Raw genomic sequence first — 14,762 nt, 5'->3', positions numbered from 1 at the left:
TGATCAAACTAATATTTGACAACCAGAGTCTTTTCAAATAAATTCAGATGTGTTGTTTGCTCAAATATGTATTTTGGAGCAGTGTTAACAAAAATTTGGTTCAATTTCTTTTTGTATGACATTTCTCAATCACTATTCTTGGATCGTGCAGAAGACAAGTGATACAGTCTCTCTAAACCCGTGAGCACCAAAAGCTCCTTGTCGGTATGGCATCTCTCTATGACAACTTTAGTCCTTGAAGCTTTTCGTTGTCACAACATAAGAGAAATGAGTCAGATAAATTCAGTTTGTTCCCTGTTTCAAGCTTCTTAGCTGGAGCTATTTGCTTGTCGGCAGTGTCGAGATCTTGTAAGCTCAGTGCAAATTTCCGATATTTATCAGCAGGAGTAGGGAACGTTGCAAGCTCATAATAATACAATTCTCTCAACATCTTGCTTAAAATGATCTCCTCTGTTAGCATCTGTAGTTCTTAATGGAGAAATTCTATACGAAGATGTTCAGAGGTGGCAACACATCCACCTGACATTAGCTTTTGTGATATGAAATCACAGCCATGTCGGAGGAAATATTCAGGTTCGATTCAAAATAACTAAAGGAAAGAAGATGTACTCACTCATGATTTGCAAAAGGAAAGCTCACAAGATATTTACAGGTAGGAGGATGTGATATTTCGTGCATCTGAAGGCATAAAAGCCAGTATCAAAAGCACAAGGAGAAGGCCAATGGGAAGCAGAAGCAGCATGGAAGGGGGAGGTGGCAATGGTGGCAGTACAAGTGGGAGTATCAGCAGTGATGCAGTGAGGAAGAGAAGCAGCAGAAACGATTCCATGCTGAAATAGACTGTCGGAGTAGCTCTTTGGTCCGGCTCATGCGCTAGAGTTCTCTTGTGCCCAATAATTGCACCACTTTCCAGTTTCTTCCTCCTCATTCTGCCCTCCATGGAACCAACCCAGCAAGCTTGTGTCAGTCTGATTGCTTGGTATACTCGACTGATAGCTCAGTAACTCGAAATGCATTTAAAGGTTTGATTACAGCATCTTCTCGACAAGCTTCCTGGAACTCCAATCTTCTTTCAGATAAGTAGATGCTTTCATAGAATTCCTGCTCATTTAAATTTGAGGTCTAATAGCCACTTAGCACAGCCTTATATCACAAAGCTGTCCTGTTTGAATTCCTCCCAGATCCGTGAAGTGAACAGGTTTTGCTGAAAGACGACACCCTTCTTTTCTGAGATTGGGATTATGGCGAACTCACACCAAGCTCAGGGTTTGAAAGGGTGCTGCGAAGGCGGTTTGTTTCCAAAAACAGGATCACAAATTGCCTGAAAGCATTGGCCATCACAGTGAGGTTAGTTTTCTGGATGTGATCCTTGATCCAAAATTTAATCTTTAAGAAAATGAGATCAATTTTATGATTTCATCCACAAAAATAGATTTACCATGCAGTCTCAAAGGAATCTTTTATATGTACCAAGAAAAAAAGAAGATGAATAGGAAAAAGAAGAGAAGGAACTAATTCTTGCTATTAAAAAGAGAAAGAAACATAAAATGTCTTGCACCTTCACATTGATTCTATCTTCAGCATTACATTACCTCTGTTGTTTTCCAACTTTTGGAGGATCTACACTACTAAAATTAAAGCAACTTCCATCAAACAGAGAAGCAAAGCAATAACATAAGATGCGTACATAAAAGAAATGATTGAATAGATTCTAATATGAAGCTGTGAAGAATAAGAAAAAAAATCAAATCCTTGGCATTTAGAACTTGTTTGCTTTGCAAATAGCCTTGTGCTCAAGAATAGAATTTACAAGATCTAGAAGACTCTACAGAAATTACATGCAATACCTTTGTTGTAATCTCTTTCTGCACCGAGAAATCAATAACTCCTTGTCATTCCACCCCTCCTAGAATGGATTTTCTCTTTAAATCCGTGCCAAGAACACTGAAAGGAGAATGACATGTGAAATCAGTGCACATGCGTTCTCTCATTCTCTTTTCCTTAGATATGAGACAGGGACACAAGAGGAGCGAAGGAGAAAGACAGAAGGCTCGTCATAAGGGTTGGGAGAGGCATGGTGGTGAGAGATGTGCCTCAAAGAAACACATGCGATGTTGATATCTTACCTTGGCTGCTTCTGCTGCTGCCTATTGTAGGTCTGTTGGGTGGGGTAATTGGAAGTCTCATGTCTGTCCCACTTTATCTATGGGTGCAGATACACTGCATTCCATTTTTCTCAACGTGCATCCCCCATGCAAGTTGGGGTGGTGGTGGGGTAGAGCTAATGGTTTCTTTTCTCCATTGTGGCAAACTGAGCTGGTTTGTTGCTTAAGGTTCCTCTCCCCTGGCCATCTACCATTTCCTCCTCCATCCCATCTCTTTCTTGATCCTACTACCAGTCAGAATGGTTTCCTTGCCTTGTCCTTGAGCTTTGATGGCATGGGCAGCAGATCTTAATGCATCATACCAAACTCAGATGCATGCAACAGTTAGCTTGTCTGAGAAGTGCATTCTTCTGGTGGATGAAGAAATGCTGCAGCAATACTTACATTAGTGCATATTTGTTTACCTCCAACTGTGTCTGTAAACCTATGGCTTTTATCTATGGTTACAGCACAAAAAATGTGAGGGTCATATTGCAACAACAGGCTTTGGTAGATGTCACCATCTCAAGACCCTCCCTTGTTGATCTTTTCTTCCAAAGTGAATGAAGGATTCAATTAGAAAAACTGTCAACATAAATAGGTGACCAAATTTTCTGGTCAACTACCGAGAAATTTCTCAACATAGAGCACTGCCCTCCATAATTATCTTAATTTGCAAAGATAACTAAAATAATGGAGTCACCAGTCACAATCACAGATAACTTGCTGGAGAAAAACCCATAGAAAAAAAACATTTTGATTAATTGAAGAAGGATTAAACTGTCAAAATGCATTCCTTGGACATGTTGTTGTACATGTAATCCTTCCAGTCCATTTGTCTGGCACTCTGATCCAAGACAATTATTATTCAGTAAATCTGCAGCAAAAGTTCTGCATCAGAGTCCATGCACAAGTTTCTCTGTAGAAACCTGTTGCTTTGTTTCTCTCTATGCTGGCATTGTGTTTGAAATCACAACATAAGAGAGAGATGTGGGGGAAGTTTAGCTGTAAAGTTTAGCTTGGATTCCTTCATCTCTTAGATTTCTCAGCAGCTGCACATCGATTTGCACATCACAATAATACCAGTGCAGTCATGTGTATAAACTAATAGTCCTGAAACTCTCTCCAGAACTCAACAACAATAAACAAAGAGCAAGTTTAGCCAACTTGACACTGTCCTGCCCACGCCTTGTTCTGTATTTGCTGCCAAATTGCTTCCTCCCGTTCTCCACTCCTTAATCTCTTTTAGTGATTTGTGTGCTGCAGTAGTTGGTACTTTGTTTCCAAAAAATAATCCATCTTTCTATTCATGGTAGCCAGAAAATGCCAAACGGTCAACTTATCAAATGCACATTCAGATTGTTTGGTTGTCAAGCTTTTATATCAAGCCAATGCTCACAGCTTTGTGAATGTCAACTTGTGTGTTGAAACAGGTGAGATGGAACCCAGTCTTTCTTTCATATGCATCATTGTCATTTCAAGAAATTTCTTTGCTTGTCTCAGCAGGTGGCAAATTGCAAACCATCTTTGTTCTCATCACAAGCTACCGTTTGGATTGACAATCCATTCCAACTCCATCGCCACACCTAAACAAGGCAGGAATGTGTCTCTTCTCTCTTAAATCTGATGCATTGAACCAACCAGTTCTTAGACCAAGCTAAAAGAGTCTGATACCAGTGTCCTTTTGCAGGGGGAGAAATGAACAGGACCACCGTCATTATTGCCACCACTGCTTCTTTGGATTCAGATGAATCTACTGTAGAGGGAGGTAATGCTTGCTTCCTGCAGGAGTGAGGGTACAGCATATGGTGCTACTATCAGTGGGTATGAGAGCTACAACAGAGTAGAGGTAAAAGAAAAGAGGCCTCTTTTATTCCATTGTTGGCTCTTCAGTTTGATAAGAGCCACTTAAGAGAGCCATGACAAGTCAAAGCAAAGTAAGCTCTACTTACATTTAACTACAATAGAATTAACAGTGTTGTACAATTGTTTTGGAGTTTTGCATCTTTTTCTTGTTGCTGAAGTCTGGTGTTGTGAAATTCCCAATCTGGAAATGACATTAATATAATCTTTTAATTAGAATCAAGACCATGTTTTGACATGATGATCATAATAATTGGTGGGTATGCCTTGGCAGCCATGATGCATGGTGAATACTTGTTTAGGACAACACTTTGCATCACTGCTAGATCTAAGCCACCACATGTGTGACTCCTCAATCATATATTTGTGCTAAAAACTAAGTGAAATATAACTTTTAAAACATGTGTCTATTAAAGATTGAACATTAAGTTCATCAGAGGAAGAATCTACCAACATGTTTGTAATGTGGATCCAAATCAACGAAAGGGAAGAAAAATGATTGGACCCAGATGCACATCTCAACATAGTGACCAAATTTGTCCTCATCAGGTACTTATGCACTGTACTTAATATATCACTGATAATTATGTCAGTATATTTCTTATCCTGGCTTTTGATTTCCTGTTTTCTGACTTGTTTGGCAATTGAAAACCCAGGCCTCAGACTTTGGATTGGAGAAAGCTTGAGAAGTCATGGCTTTTGACCTTTTCCCTATTTGGCTTTCTATCATTAGGAACTAAAAGAAGGCCTTTGACCTTTTGGTAACCCTTTAAAGATTAGAGATTTGAATGACTTTTTATGTTGGTTTTGGATCAGTAGGTTCTAGAAGAAGGCCTTTGACTTTTTGGAAGTCTGGAAAAATTAGGGATTTGGATGCCAGCAGTCAGCCCCAGAGATGTTGGGTTGGCAAGAAATCTTTTGAGCAACATTTCAACACCATCCTTGGGGACCTTCTTGAAGATCCAAATGCAAACCCCAACAGGTGTGTTCAATTTTCCCACCCTTCTTCTAATTATATTCTTAACCTACTGTTCAAGCTTGACAATCAAACTCATCCATAATGAAATCAGAAACTTCAGTTGTTGCACATTGACTCACTTATTTATTCCATCTCTATTCTAAATCTCATTCATTCTCTAGCTAACATAAATCAAGATATTAATACTTTCAGGTCTAAAAATTTAAGAAAGTAGGAGGAGAGTGCATTAGAAAAAAGCATAAAAGGAGAAGTTTTATTTGTCAAGAGAATAGGGATTCAGAATGCCAAAAGCTATCAACATTTTTATAAGAGTATAAATAAATAAATGAACTTTGGGTTGGGAAATTTGGCAATGCAAAGACAGCTTCTGTCAAGGTAATTGTTCAAATCATACCCCAAATAATTCATGATGATATCACTGAGTAGTAGTCTTAGACTTTAGAGGTATGTGTAACAACTTGCCACCATAAATGTGAATGGTTTCTTAGGCTTCAGCTTGACATATATAAGAAACCTCAGAAGCAATCTTTCATCTTTGGAGTGAAATGATAGGAAAAGTCATAAGCAACAGATTTGCCATTATATCATACCATCCATCAGAGTCATCAATCCAAGAAAACATTAGGTTGAGAAGAGAGCAGGAGGATGCTAAGAAATGGCAGGCCATATATGTTGTTGCCAATACATGAGAGAAGTAGATGTTGCCAATACCAAACCAGATGAGATTGTATCCAAATAGACATAGAAAAGATAAGCTCACTTGCAATGAAATTGGCTCTGCATCAGCACTAAATTGTGAGATAACATTTAAGAGTATTTGAGTTCTTCACCAACACACCTATTGACAGACTTCTAGTTCTTCGTGTGATCAAAGATCTGTTGCAAACAAGCATTAATGCTACCATCTCCACTCTTTGATGCTGCTAAATCTATATTGCTTGTTGTACTCCAAAACACTAACCTACTCTGCTTGGTAACATCATCACAGTGGGATCTTGAAATCTACTACTGCAAACACTCAGATGTTGAAGGTTTCCTTTGCTGCTATTGCCTCCCCCCCTCCCCCCACCCCCCCAAAAAACAACATATATGGAATGAGAAGATCCAAGACAAGATGGATTGGGATCTCACATGAATCAGGTGAAACAGAGTTCAACTAATGGTTTGATATTAGAATGTTTTTAACAATACTTTATTTGTTGATGTGCAGTAAGAAGAGCCATCAGTGCAAGAGTTTGCTGAAGAAAAACCAGTTTGGGACTCAACAAATACATTCTATGCTGAGATGTGACCTCTCACACAACACTTCAGATTGAATTAGGAATTTTTTGGCATCTATATATATTGTTGTAAAGTTTGAAAATAGAGTATCTTGCGCATTAATACACTATTTTAATGTGAAAATAGAGTGTTTTGTGCATTGCAAATTTTAGATGAATTATGGCATGTTCTCAGTACATGATCAAGATAACAGTTTAATACAATTTATTTCACTTTGAAACTAGTAATCAATATCATTACATCAAAAAGTATTTCTCAATTTTAACATTTATGGATGACTATATGAAGAATATTAATGGGTATTTTATCCAAAAAAACCGCTTATATTCATTTTTTTACTTGGGGATGCCTTTTTTGTTTTTCCTATTTGGACGAAAATATTTTTATTTTTTTAATAAGATGACTTGATCACATATGTTATTTTTAAAAAATTGATAATTAATTATTATAAAAAAATGATACTAATCATCTTAGAATCATTAGGACATGATTCTAAGATGATAATTATCATTTTTTTATTTTTTATTAAAAATTTGATAATAATTAGTTATCAAAATTAAGATTTTTTAAACAATCAAATCATTTAAGTGAAAGTATGAGAGTGTTTTTGTCCAAGAAAAAAAATACCCACATGTAAAAATGAATATGTAAAAATGCCCTCAAGAAAAAAAAAATACCCTCATGAAAAAAAAGATACCCTCATGTAAAAAAAATACCCTCAAGAAAAAAAAATACCCTCATGTAAAAATGTAAAAAATAGTGAGAATTTTTTAGATAAAATATTTAATATTAATCATAAATTATATTTTTATTTATAGGTTAATTTCTTTTGAAAAACATTCTCATTTTGGGTTTTTCTAAGTAGCGCTCCTCTTTTGTTTTTGTTTTCCCAAATGTGCCCATCGTTCAAAAATTACCCAAACTATCCCTCCCTTGCCTTCGTCGTCCTCGTTGCCCGCCCTTCCCCCGTCTCCTCCCTCTCATTCCCTTTCGCCTCCTCCTCTTTCCCTCTTCTTCCTTTACTGTCCACCCGTCTTCCTTCCCCTCCCTTTCCCGTCCTCCTCTCTCATCCTTTCGCATCGTCTCCTCGCTTCCACCATTCCCCTCCTCTTTTCCTCACCTCTCTTCACTGGCGGTGGAGCTTTCGATGGGAGCAAGGGTCAGACGCAGCGGAGGCGACGGGCGGCGAAAGGGGCAGAGGCGACACGATGAAAAAGAAGGGAGGAGGAAAAGAAGGGGTATTTTTTAGGTATTTCTTAAATCAGGAATACTATTTGGAAAAGACAAAAAAAAAGAGGATATAATATATAATATATATAATGTGGAATTAGCTGACGCCAGTGATCCTGTGGTTGCAGGACGGTGGTACAGTAGTGTGTGGACCAGATGATCCCACGCCATCAGTTAGTATATGAGTAGATCAAATGGTGTGACGTGTGTCCGTTTGACTTACTCGAACCGACATCCACTGTGGCGTACGATTCATGTGGATCTGAGACCTTCATCGACTAGAATCACTCTCTGCTTCTGTGGACGTTGTGTTCCACGTAGAACGAGCAGGTCGCGTTCGACGCACGTTTGAAACCTTCGCATTGATCCTTCTAAAGAGGCCAACACGGGAGTCTCTCGATTCATCACATCGCTGAGTAGAGAGAGAGATGGAGGATAAGGTGGTCGTGAACAAGAAGGTGGTGCTGAAGCACTACATCCCGGACGGGCCGGCCACGGAGAGCGACATGGAGCTGGTGGCGACGGACACCCTCCGGTTGCGGCTCCCTCCGGGGTCGACGGCCGTGCTCGTCAAGAACCTCTACCTCTCCTGCGACCCCTACATGCGCTCTCGCATGACCAAGCACGATGAGCCCAGCTATGTCGATGACCTCGTCCCCGGCACGGTACCGTACCACCCACTCTGCAACACCCCATTGCCTATCTCTCTCTCTCTCTCTCTCTCGATATGATGTAGCTCATCGTTCTGTGTTCTTTATGACTGATAAACGAGTACTTGTGTGTCTGCAGAGGAGATAATTAGTGTCGTTACCATGTGAAGGTTGTCTATGCTTTTAGGGAATCGGATGGTCTTTTTTCCCTAGGGCATCGATGATGTTGGTTAGGGAAAGGAGGAAACCATATGTTGATTGCAAGGTCTCTAAGGTTTGGTGGAACAGAGATCGAGTGCAGAAATTGAGAAGAAGAATGGTGATGGTGTTGCTGAAAAGAGACCGAGGGAGAGAGAGCCTGCTTGTGCTGCCCTAGATTTTTCCTTTACCCCTCTCCGAAGAGACATATGAACTCCCAAACAATTATCTGCGATAATCTAGTTTGGTCCATCTGTTGCTCATGTGGCCATGGAGAGGTTTTAGGTTATGGTTCATACCTACCTACCATTCGGGATTTATGGGGCTGACCAAGGATCCAGAGCTCTTTAGAGAAATCATAGTGCCAAACCCAAGTAAAAATAACCCATTAGCTTAATATTTTGCTATGGTTAATTCTATTTGAATATTTAGATTTAGATGACATTTTCTCCTTTCGTTCATGATTGCCCTGTTTGTGTCGTGCGTGCAGCCGATAACCGGCTATGGTGTGTGCAAAGTTTTGGACTCCGGGCATCCTGATTTTAAGATCGGCGACTATGTGTGGGGTATCACCGGTTGGGAAGAGTATAGCCTCATGACATCAACAGAGGGACTTTTCAAGATCAACCACACCGATGTGCCTCTTTCTTACTATACTGGTATTCTTGGTGAGTTGCTGGTTCTTGTATATCTGTCATTACAAGTCATTTTACTTGGTAATTAATTGTATGTTCTTCTTTCTGCAACAAAATATAATTTGGTGATCATGTTGCCAATGTATGCATGGCCTATCTAAAGTGTTTATACTTCCGATCGGAAACGTGTTTGATTGCTACCTAATATAATCAAAGTGATAACAATTAGATGATTATTAATAAGAAATTATGTGAATGTAAGATTTTCAGTTCATTTTTTAATTTACTGTTGAGTGACTTTTGACTTTGAGATATAAGGTCGACTCATGATGTTTGAGGCAACCAAAGAGATTTGATTTGAATAGAGGATAGATACTTCTCTTGGTAATGATAGAAAGATGTCCTATTTATACAAAACTGATATCTCTAAACTAAATTTCTATCAAAGAATATGTCGAGATGGTCTAAAACTATTGGAAACGTAATCTGAGTTCACCAAAGCAGAAGTCAGAAACATAATCGATTATCAGAATAATCGATTGTGTGTCTTTAAGGGTGAACACCAACAACGACAAAGCATTTTGAAGGAAAAGTTCTATTCAAATGCATCACATAACACATTTAACACTAGAAAGAAAGAATACAAAGCAAAGGGACTCCTTTCTTGAAGCAAAAGAAACATCTATTTTTATCGATACATTCAGTTCAGGGTACCAAAAATTTTTGGTTGCAGCAAAAGCTTTGAATCTTTAACTGCAATTATGAATTTTTTTCTTTAGTATTGTAAACCACATACCTTATTTTTTTAAAAGGCTTTCTCCATCCAACAAACTAAAATTTATATTTTTTGGAAGGTTTTCTCCATCCATCTTATTTTTTGGAAGTGAGCTTATACTCACATACTCGATGCTTTAAAAGCCATATATATTAGCTTGCCAAGAAACGCGAGTATAAGCTCACTAAGTGAGTACTTTGGTTCTTCCTCGAGGAAGTAACATCTTGAACATCCATTAAACCATGAATTCTGTGCTTGAGACACTTTATAATATCATCTTTTGTATTTTGGTCTTCAGGCATGCCAGGTTTCACAGCATATGTAGGATTCTACGAGATTGGCTCCCCTAAGAAGGGGGAACGCGTCTTCATATCAGCAGCATCTGGTGCTGTTGGCCAGCTCGTGGGGCAATTTGCAAAGCTAATGGGCTGTTATGTCGTCGGAAGTGCTGGCTCTGACGAAAAGGTTTGATCGGATTCTGTTTACTTCTCTAACCAGATGGTAGCATGCACATGTAAATCATTCATGTTAATCTTTGATGATGCAAGCCAGTTTTTTAAGACCGATCGATCATCAAGTGCCGATGCATAAGACCGAAAACTAATACTGCATCAAGTTAAATCGGCATTACTATTGAAACTCACACTTTGTTCAAAACCTGTATCCAGTGGAGGGCAAGATATGGTTCTCACATGGCAAACTGATCCTATGATCTGATGGATACTGTCTCATGTTTGTAAATGTCTATTATGTCTTAATATTCTCATATGCGCATAAAACTCGGGGATGTTCGTCTTTCAACTTTTCACTCTTCCTCTGCATTTCTTTTCTCAGGTCAATCTACTGAAAAACAAGTTTGGCTTTGATGAGGCTTTCAACTATAAGAAAGAACCAGATCTGAATAAAGCTCTGAGAAGGTAAGTCACTTGTTGGTGCAGAATTCAGTCTTTTGAAGGTCATATGTCAGGCTCTTGCATCCATTTTCTTTGCATGAAATGCATGATCTGTTGTAATCAACGCTGTATTAGAAGTGAACTTTTGTCTGATTCCTAATGCTCTAATTGTCCCTGAAAACTTCAAAGTGAACCTTTGTTTGATTCCTAATGCTCTAGTTGTCCCTGAAAAATTCGATTTCCCAAGACAACTTTCTTGTTCGGGCCTAAGCTGGCCATGGAGTAGACTTCTTAACCTTCTCCGGCTAAAAGAGCATTTCATTCTATATCATGGAAACATGTTTTTGTCAGGTGCTTCCCAGAGGGCATCGACATCTACTTTGAGAACGTCGGCGGTGCGATGCTTGAAGCTGTTCTCCACAACATGAGGCTCAATGGCCGAATCGCCGCATGTGGAATGATTTCTCAGTACAACCTCGAAAGACCCGAAGGTGTGAACCACCTGTTCGCCATCGTCACGAAGCGCATCCGCATGCAGGGGTTCGTTGTATTCGATCACTTCCGCAGCTACCGGGAATTTGAGGAGAAGGTAGTGCAGTACATAAAGGAAGGGAAGATCGTGTACGTGGAAGACATAGCTGAAGGACTAGAGAATGCCCCTGCAGCACTTGTAGGCCTCTTTGCTGGTCGAAATGTTGGCAAGCAGTTGGTCATCGTCGCTCGCGAGTGACAGTCCATATGAACTTTTCTTCTTTTTCTTCTTATGCCTGCAATGTTAAGTTGATTGTATCCAACTTTTCTCTCTGAAGGGGAGTTGTGTATTGAAACTTTGATGAACATTCTACGATGAATAGTCAGCTTCTGCACCTCAAATGTTGTAAGCTTATGGACCTTATGATTGATAATTAGTAGATTGTGCAGCTTTGCAACTCAAATTTAGATGGAGAAATGCAAAAGATTATTGACTCTGCACGTATAATAAAGGAAGAGATTATTCTCTTATCTACTCTCTCTTCTTTATTCCCTAAGCGAACCCTATCACATGGTGTATTGAGATTCTAAAGATTGAAAGTTTATTTTATAAGTATAAAAATTAAATTTATATTACTATTATGCAAAAAAAAAATTAACAATACACCATCATTAGATCCATGAGTTACAGCGACATCGATCTACAAGGAGAATTAGATTCGTCTTCTTCCCTCTTTATCTTTTACAAGACCATTATAAGTGATCAAATAGGGACCAAGAAAGATTAAAAATAGATCTATAATCTTAGTTTATAGTACTTTGTCCCTAAAAAGTCTTATCTTTTTATACGTAAGAGTAGAGAGTCTAAGATGATAATTAGAAGAGTCCCTCGCAAAAAGTTCTCCTACGGAATCCTATCATAAGCAGACTTCCTTTATATTAGTTGATAATCATAATCAAAATTTAATTAAATCTATAATATATCTTACCTAATTAAATATAACCATATAATCTAACATTCTTTCACTTAGCTCATTAATTAGTAAGATATAAAAAAATTTAAAATCAAAATAAATAAATAAAAGTTTATTTTAAAATAAATTTACCTAATTAGATTTTAAAATTTTTTAAAAGCATTTTATATATTGGCATGATTTTTTAAAAATAATTCGATAAGTCTAATAAGTACAATAATACTACATTAACTTCGATTATCAATACAAGTCATAATAGTTATATGTCATCAATGTCATACGCCCTTTTATGTACCATAATATTATTTATCTTTCATAATATAATGTATGACTCTTGTAATTTGTCTTATCAATATAATTTTATTATCATATTTAATCATAATATGCATAAATATAAATATAAATAGAATAATAGAATTAAATAAGTTTAATTAAGTAAACAAAGACAATATCAATAACAATATATGCTTAAACATATATCATTATATCTTTTATGGTTTGCTCCTAAACCGCATTTTGAGAACATATTATTTAAACACTTCATGCTATAAAGTCTTAGTAATAAACAATCACCGTATTTTTTATATCCTAATATACTCATATGCACTAGTTATATGATGTAATAAAATCTTTATGCTATTTGTAATTATCATTCTTATAAAGATTAGATTGAGCTTATTAAATCTTTTCCAAGCATTCATTTTATTAATTTAATTGATGATGCTTTCATCAATTAAGTTTATGGTTCTTTCAATAAATAATACTAAATTAAGATTTAATACACTGAATTGCATATACTCTAACTATTCCAAATAATTTGAACTAGAGAATACATGAATACTAAAAATATAAAAGTGTACGAGAGAAAATAACACTATAAATTATAAAATAATATTAATATTTTAAATTTCTAAATATGATGAATTATTTATATCATACATATTTTATCTTTGGATGAAATATTAATATATCTAGTATTCACTCAAAATTATTTATGGACGACTAATATCATCCTTGTAAAATAGTATTGTTACCGTTAGATATACAACCATAAATTATAAGGATATCCAAATTAATATTATCTTACCTTATCATATAATTATTTTAATATATTCTTCTTTGTGATTATCTAAATCTTCTAATTATGTGTCATTACTAATATTATTTATTATCATTATTTAAGAATAATTTTTAATATAATTTTATAACTTAATGATCTAAGCCACTTTGATGACTACAAGACCATTATAATAATTTAAAATATTCTATAAATGATAAAGTATTTATTCTAATTCATATCTTATAAGTCTATCATCCTATAACTACAAGTTAAATAAAACTTAAGGATATAAATTATAAATAATATTCACCAAATATTATTTAATCTAATACATATAGAAATAGTTTAATATTAATAAAATAATAATCATAATAATTATTAAATATTAATTAGTATAAAAGAAAACTCATATAATAATTATAGTTATGATAAAACATAAATCATATTTTTTATATAAAATAAATATTATTTCATAATATTAAACATATGCATGCGAATAATTACATAAATATCTAGGAACAATAATTAAAATTTACTTATCACAACCAAAATTTTTTATTAATATATCACATGAGAAAATTATAAAAAAATCATAATTTATATTTTTAATTTCGTATAGACCAATCAACCTTATTTAATTAGATAGGCTAAATATTAACCCAATTAGGTTAGCCAAATACTAAAATTGATCAAAGTCAAAAATTAATCAAAATTTAGCTTTTTTCAAATTCGATCAAAATGAGATTGATCGAATCTAAATCCAATTAAGTAGTGAAAATATAGTTAGAATCAAGTCCAGTAAAAATATTTGATTAAAGCAAATCACATTTAGCAATTTTATAGTTGAGAATATAAGTTAGAAATATTTGATTTTTGAATGGTGAAACTATAATTTTTGGATATATATTAAATATATCTAATTTTTCAAGGACATAATTATTAAAAGGACACCGATTGAAATTAAAAAAAATTCATAAGGGCAAAACTAATCCCTTTCGGTTGTCATATCCTAATCATTATGATGGGACGGTTTGTTACCTATAATCATTATGATGCATAGCCATCCGTTTCCTGTGCACTACTGACCCGAATTCCCTTCGCGACTAATCGACGACTCCCTTCCATGGAACCCATGTGCGCAACCAACTAATCTTCACCGTTAGCCAATATTGTTCAATGACATAGTGCAACCATCGCTCGTCGATCGTTTTTATCACCACACAAGTCTCATCAATCGCATGTGTTCGTCATCAACCAACAACCCTTGCGGTCATTACATAGCCGCTATGAACTACGGCGTTCGGCTTTTCATCAATATCGATCATAGCCAGTAGACACTATCGCAACGACATCGTTACCACCGTCGATCAAAGACAGCACCCTGCCTTGCTTTGATACAACACACAACGACCCCACTATGTGTACAGTCACCAGCAACCAAGGCACGCCACCTAGACTTCTACAGGTAGCAACGCGATAGGGCTAACAACCAATGGAGGTCGCTGTCCTCGATAGAGTTGTTGTCGATAACAAGCTGCCGACAATAATCCGCCAAACAAATACAAGCAATTTGTCATGGTTGCACGGATGTTACGTCGCCCGTAAGCCG

General features: G+C 36.3%; 1 protein-coding gene and 2 long non-coding RNA genes across 4 annotated transcripts; 2 read left to right on the top strand and 1 right to left on the bottom strand.

The window, feature by feature from the left end:
* Positions 1-590: 590 nt before the first annotated feature.
* LOC135641542 (uncharacterized) lies at positions 591-2,165 on the bottom strand. Its single transcript, XR_010497747.1, has 2 exons — positions 1,848-2,165; positions 591-1,321 (listed from the first exon to the last, which is right to left on the bottom strand). It is a non-coding gene; the product is annotated as an uncharacterized LOC135641542 (long non-coding RNA).
* LOC108953206 (uncharacterized) lies at positions 1,208-3,744 on the top strand. 2 transcript variants are annotated; one of them, XR_001978773.2, is made up of 3 exons: positions 1,208-1,347; positions 3,461-3,577; positions 3,651-3,744. It is a non-coding gene; the product is annotated as an uncharacterized LOC108953206 (long non-coding RNA). The 2 variants fall into 2 exon arrangements; XR_010497748.1 differs by having other exon boundaries at positions 3,648-3,744.
* A 4,062-nt stretch (positions 3,745-7,806) lies between these two features.
* LOC135641541 (2-alkenal reductase (NADP(+)-dependent)-like) lies at positions 7,807-11,514 on the top strand. The gene is made up of 5 exons (XM_065156946.1): positions 7,807-8,162; positions 8,836-9,013; positions 10,054-10,220; positions 10,590-10,672; positions 11,000-11,514. Exons 1-5 carry the CDS (start codon positions 7,926-7,928, stop codon positions 11,376-11,378), a joined length of 1,044 nt encoding a protein of 347 aa, XP_065013018.1. The 5' UTR covers positions 7,807-7,925; the 3' UTR covers positions 11,379-11,514.
* Positions 11,515-14,762: the final 3,248 nt, after the last annotated feature.

Source organism: Musa acuminata, chromosome BXJ3-6 (assembly GCF_036884655.1).
Source record: "Musa acuminata AAA Group cultivar baxijiao chromosome BXJ3-6, Cavendish_Baxijiao_AAA, whole genome shotgun sequence".
NCBI classification, from domain to species: Eukaryota; Viridiplantae; Streptophyta; class Magnoliopsida; order Zingiberales; family Musaceae; genus Musa; species Musa acuminata.
Note: the sequence above shows the minus strand (reverse complement) of the source record. Positions and strands in the feature narration are given on the sequence as shown.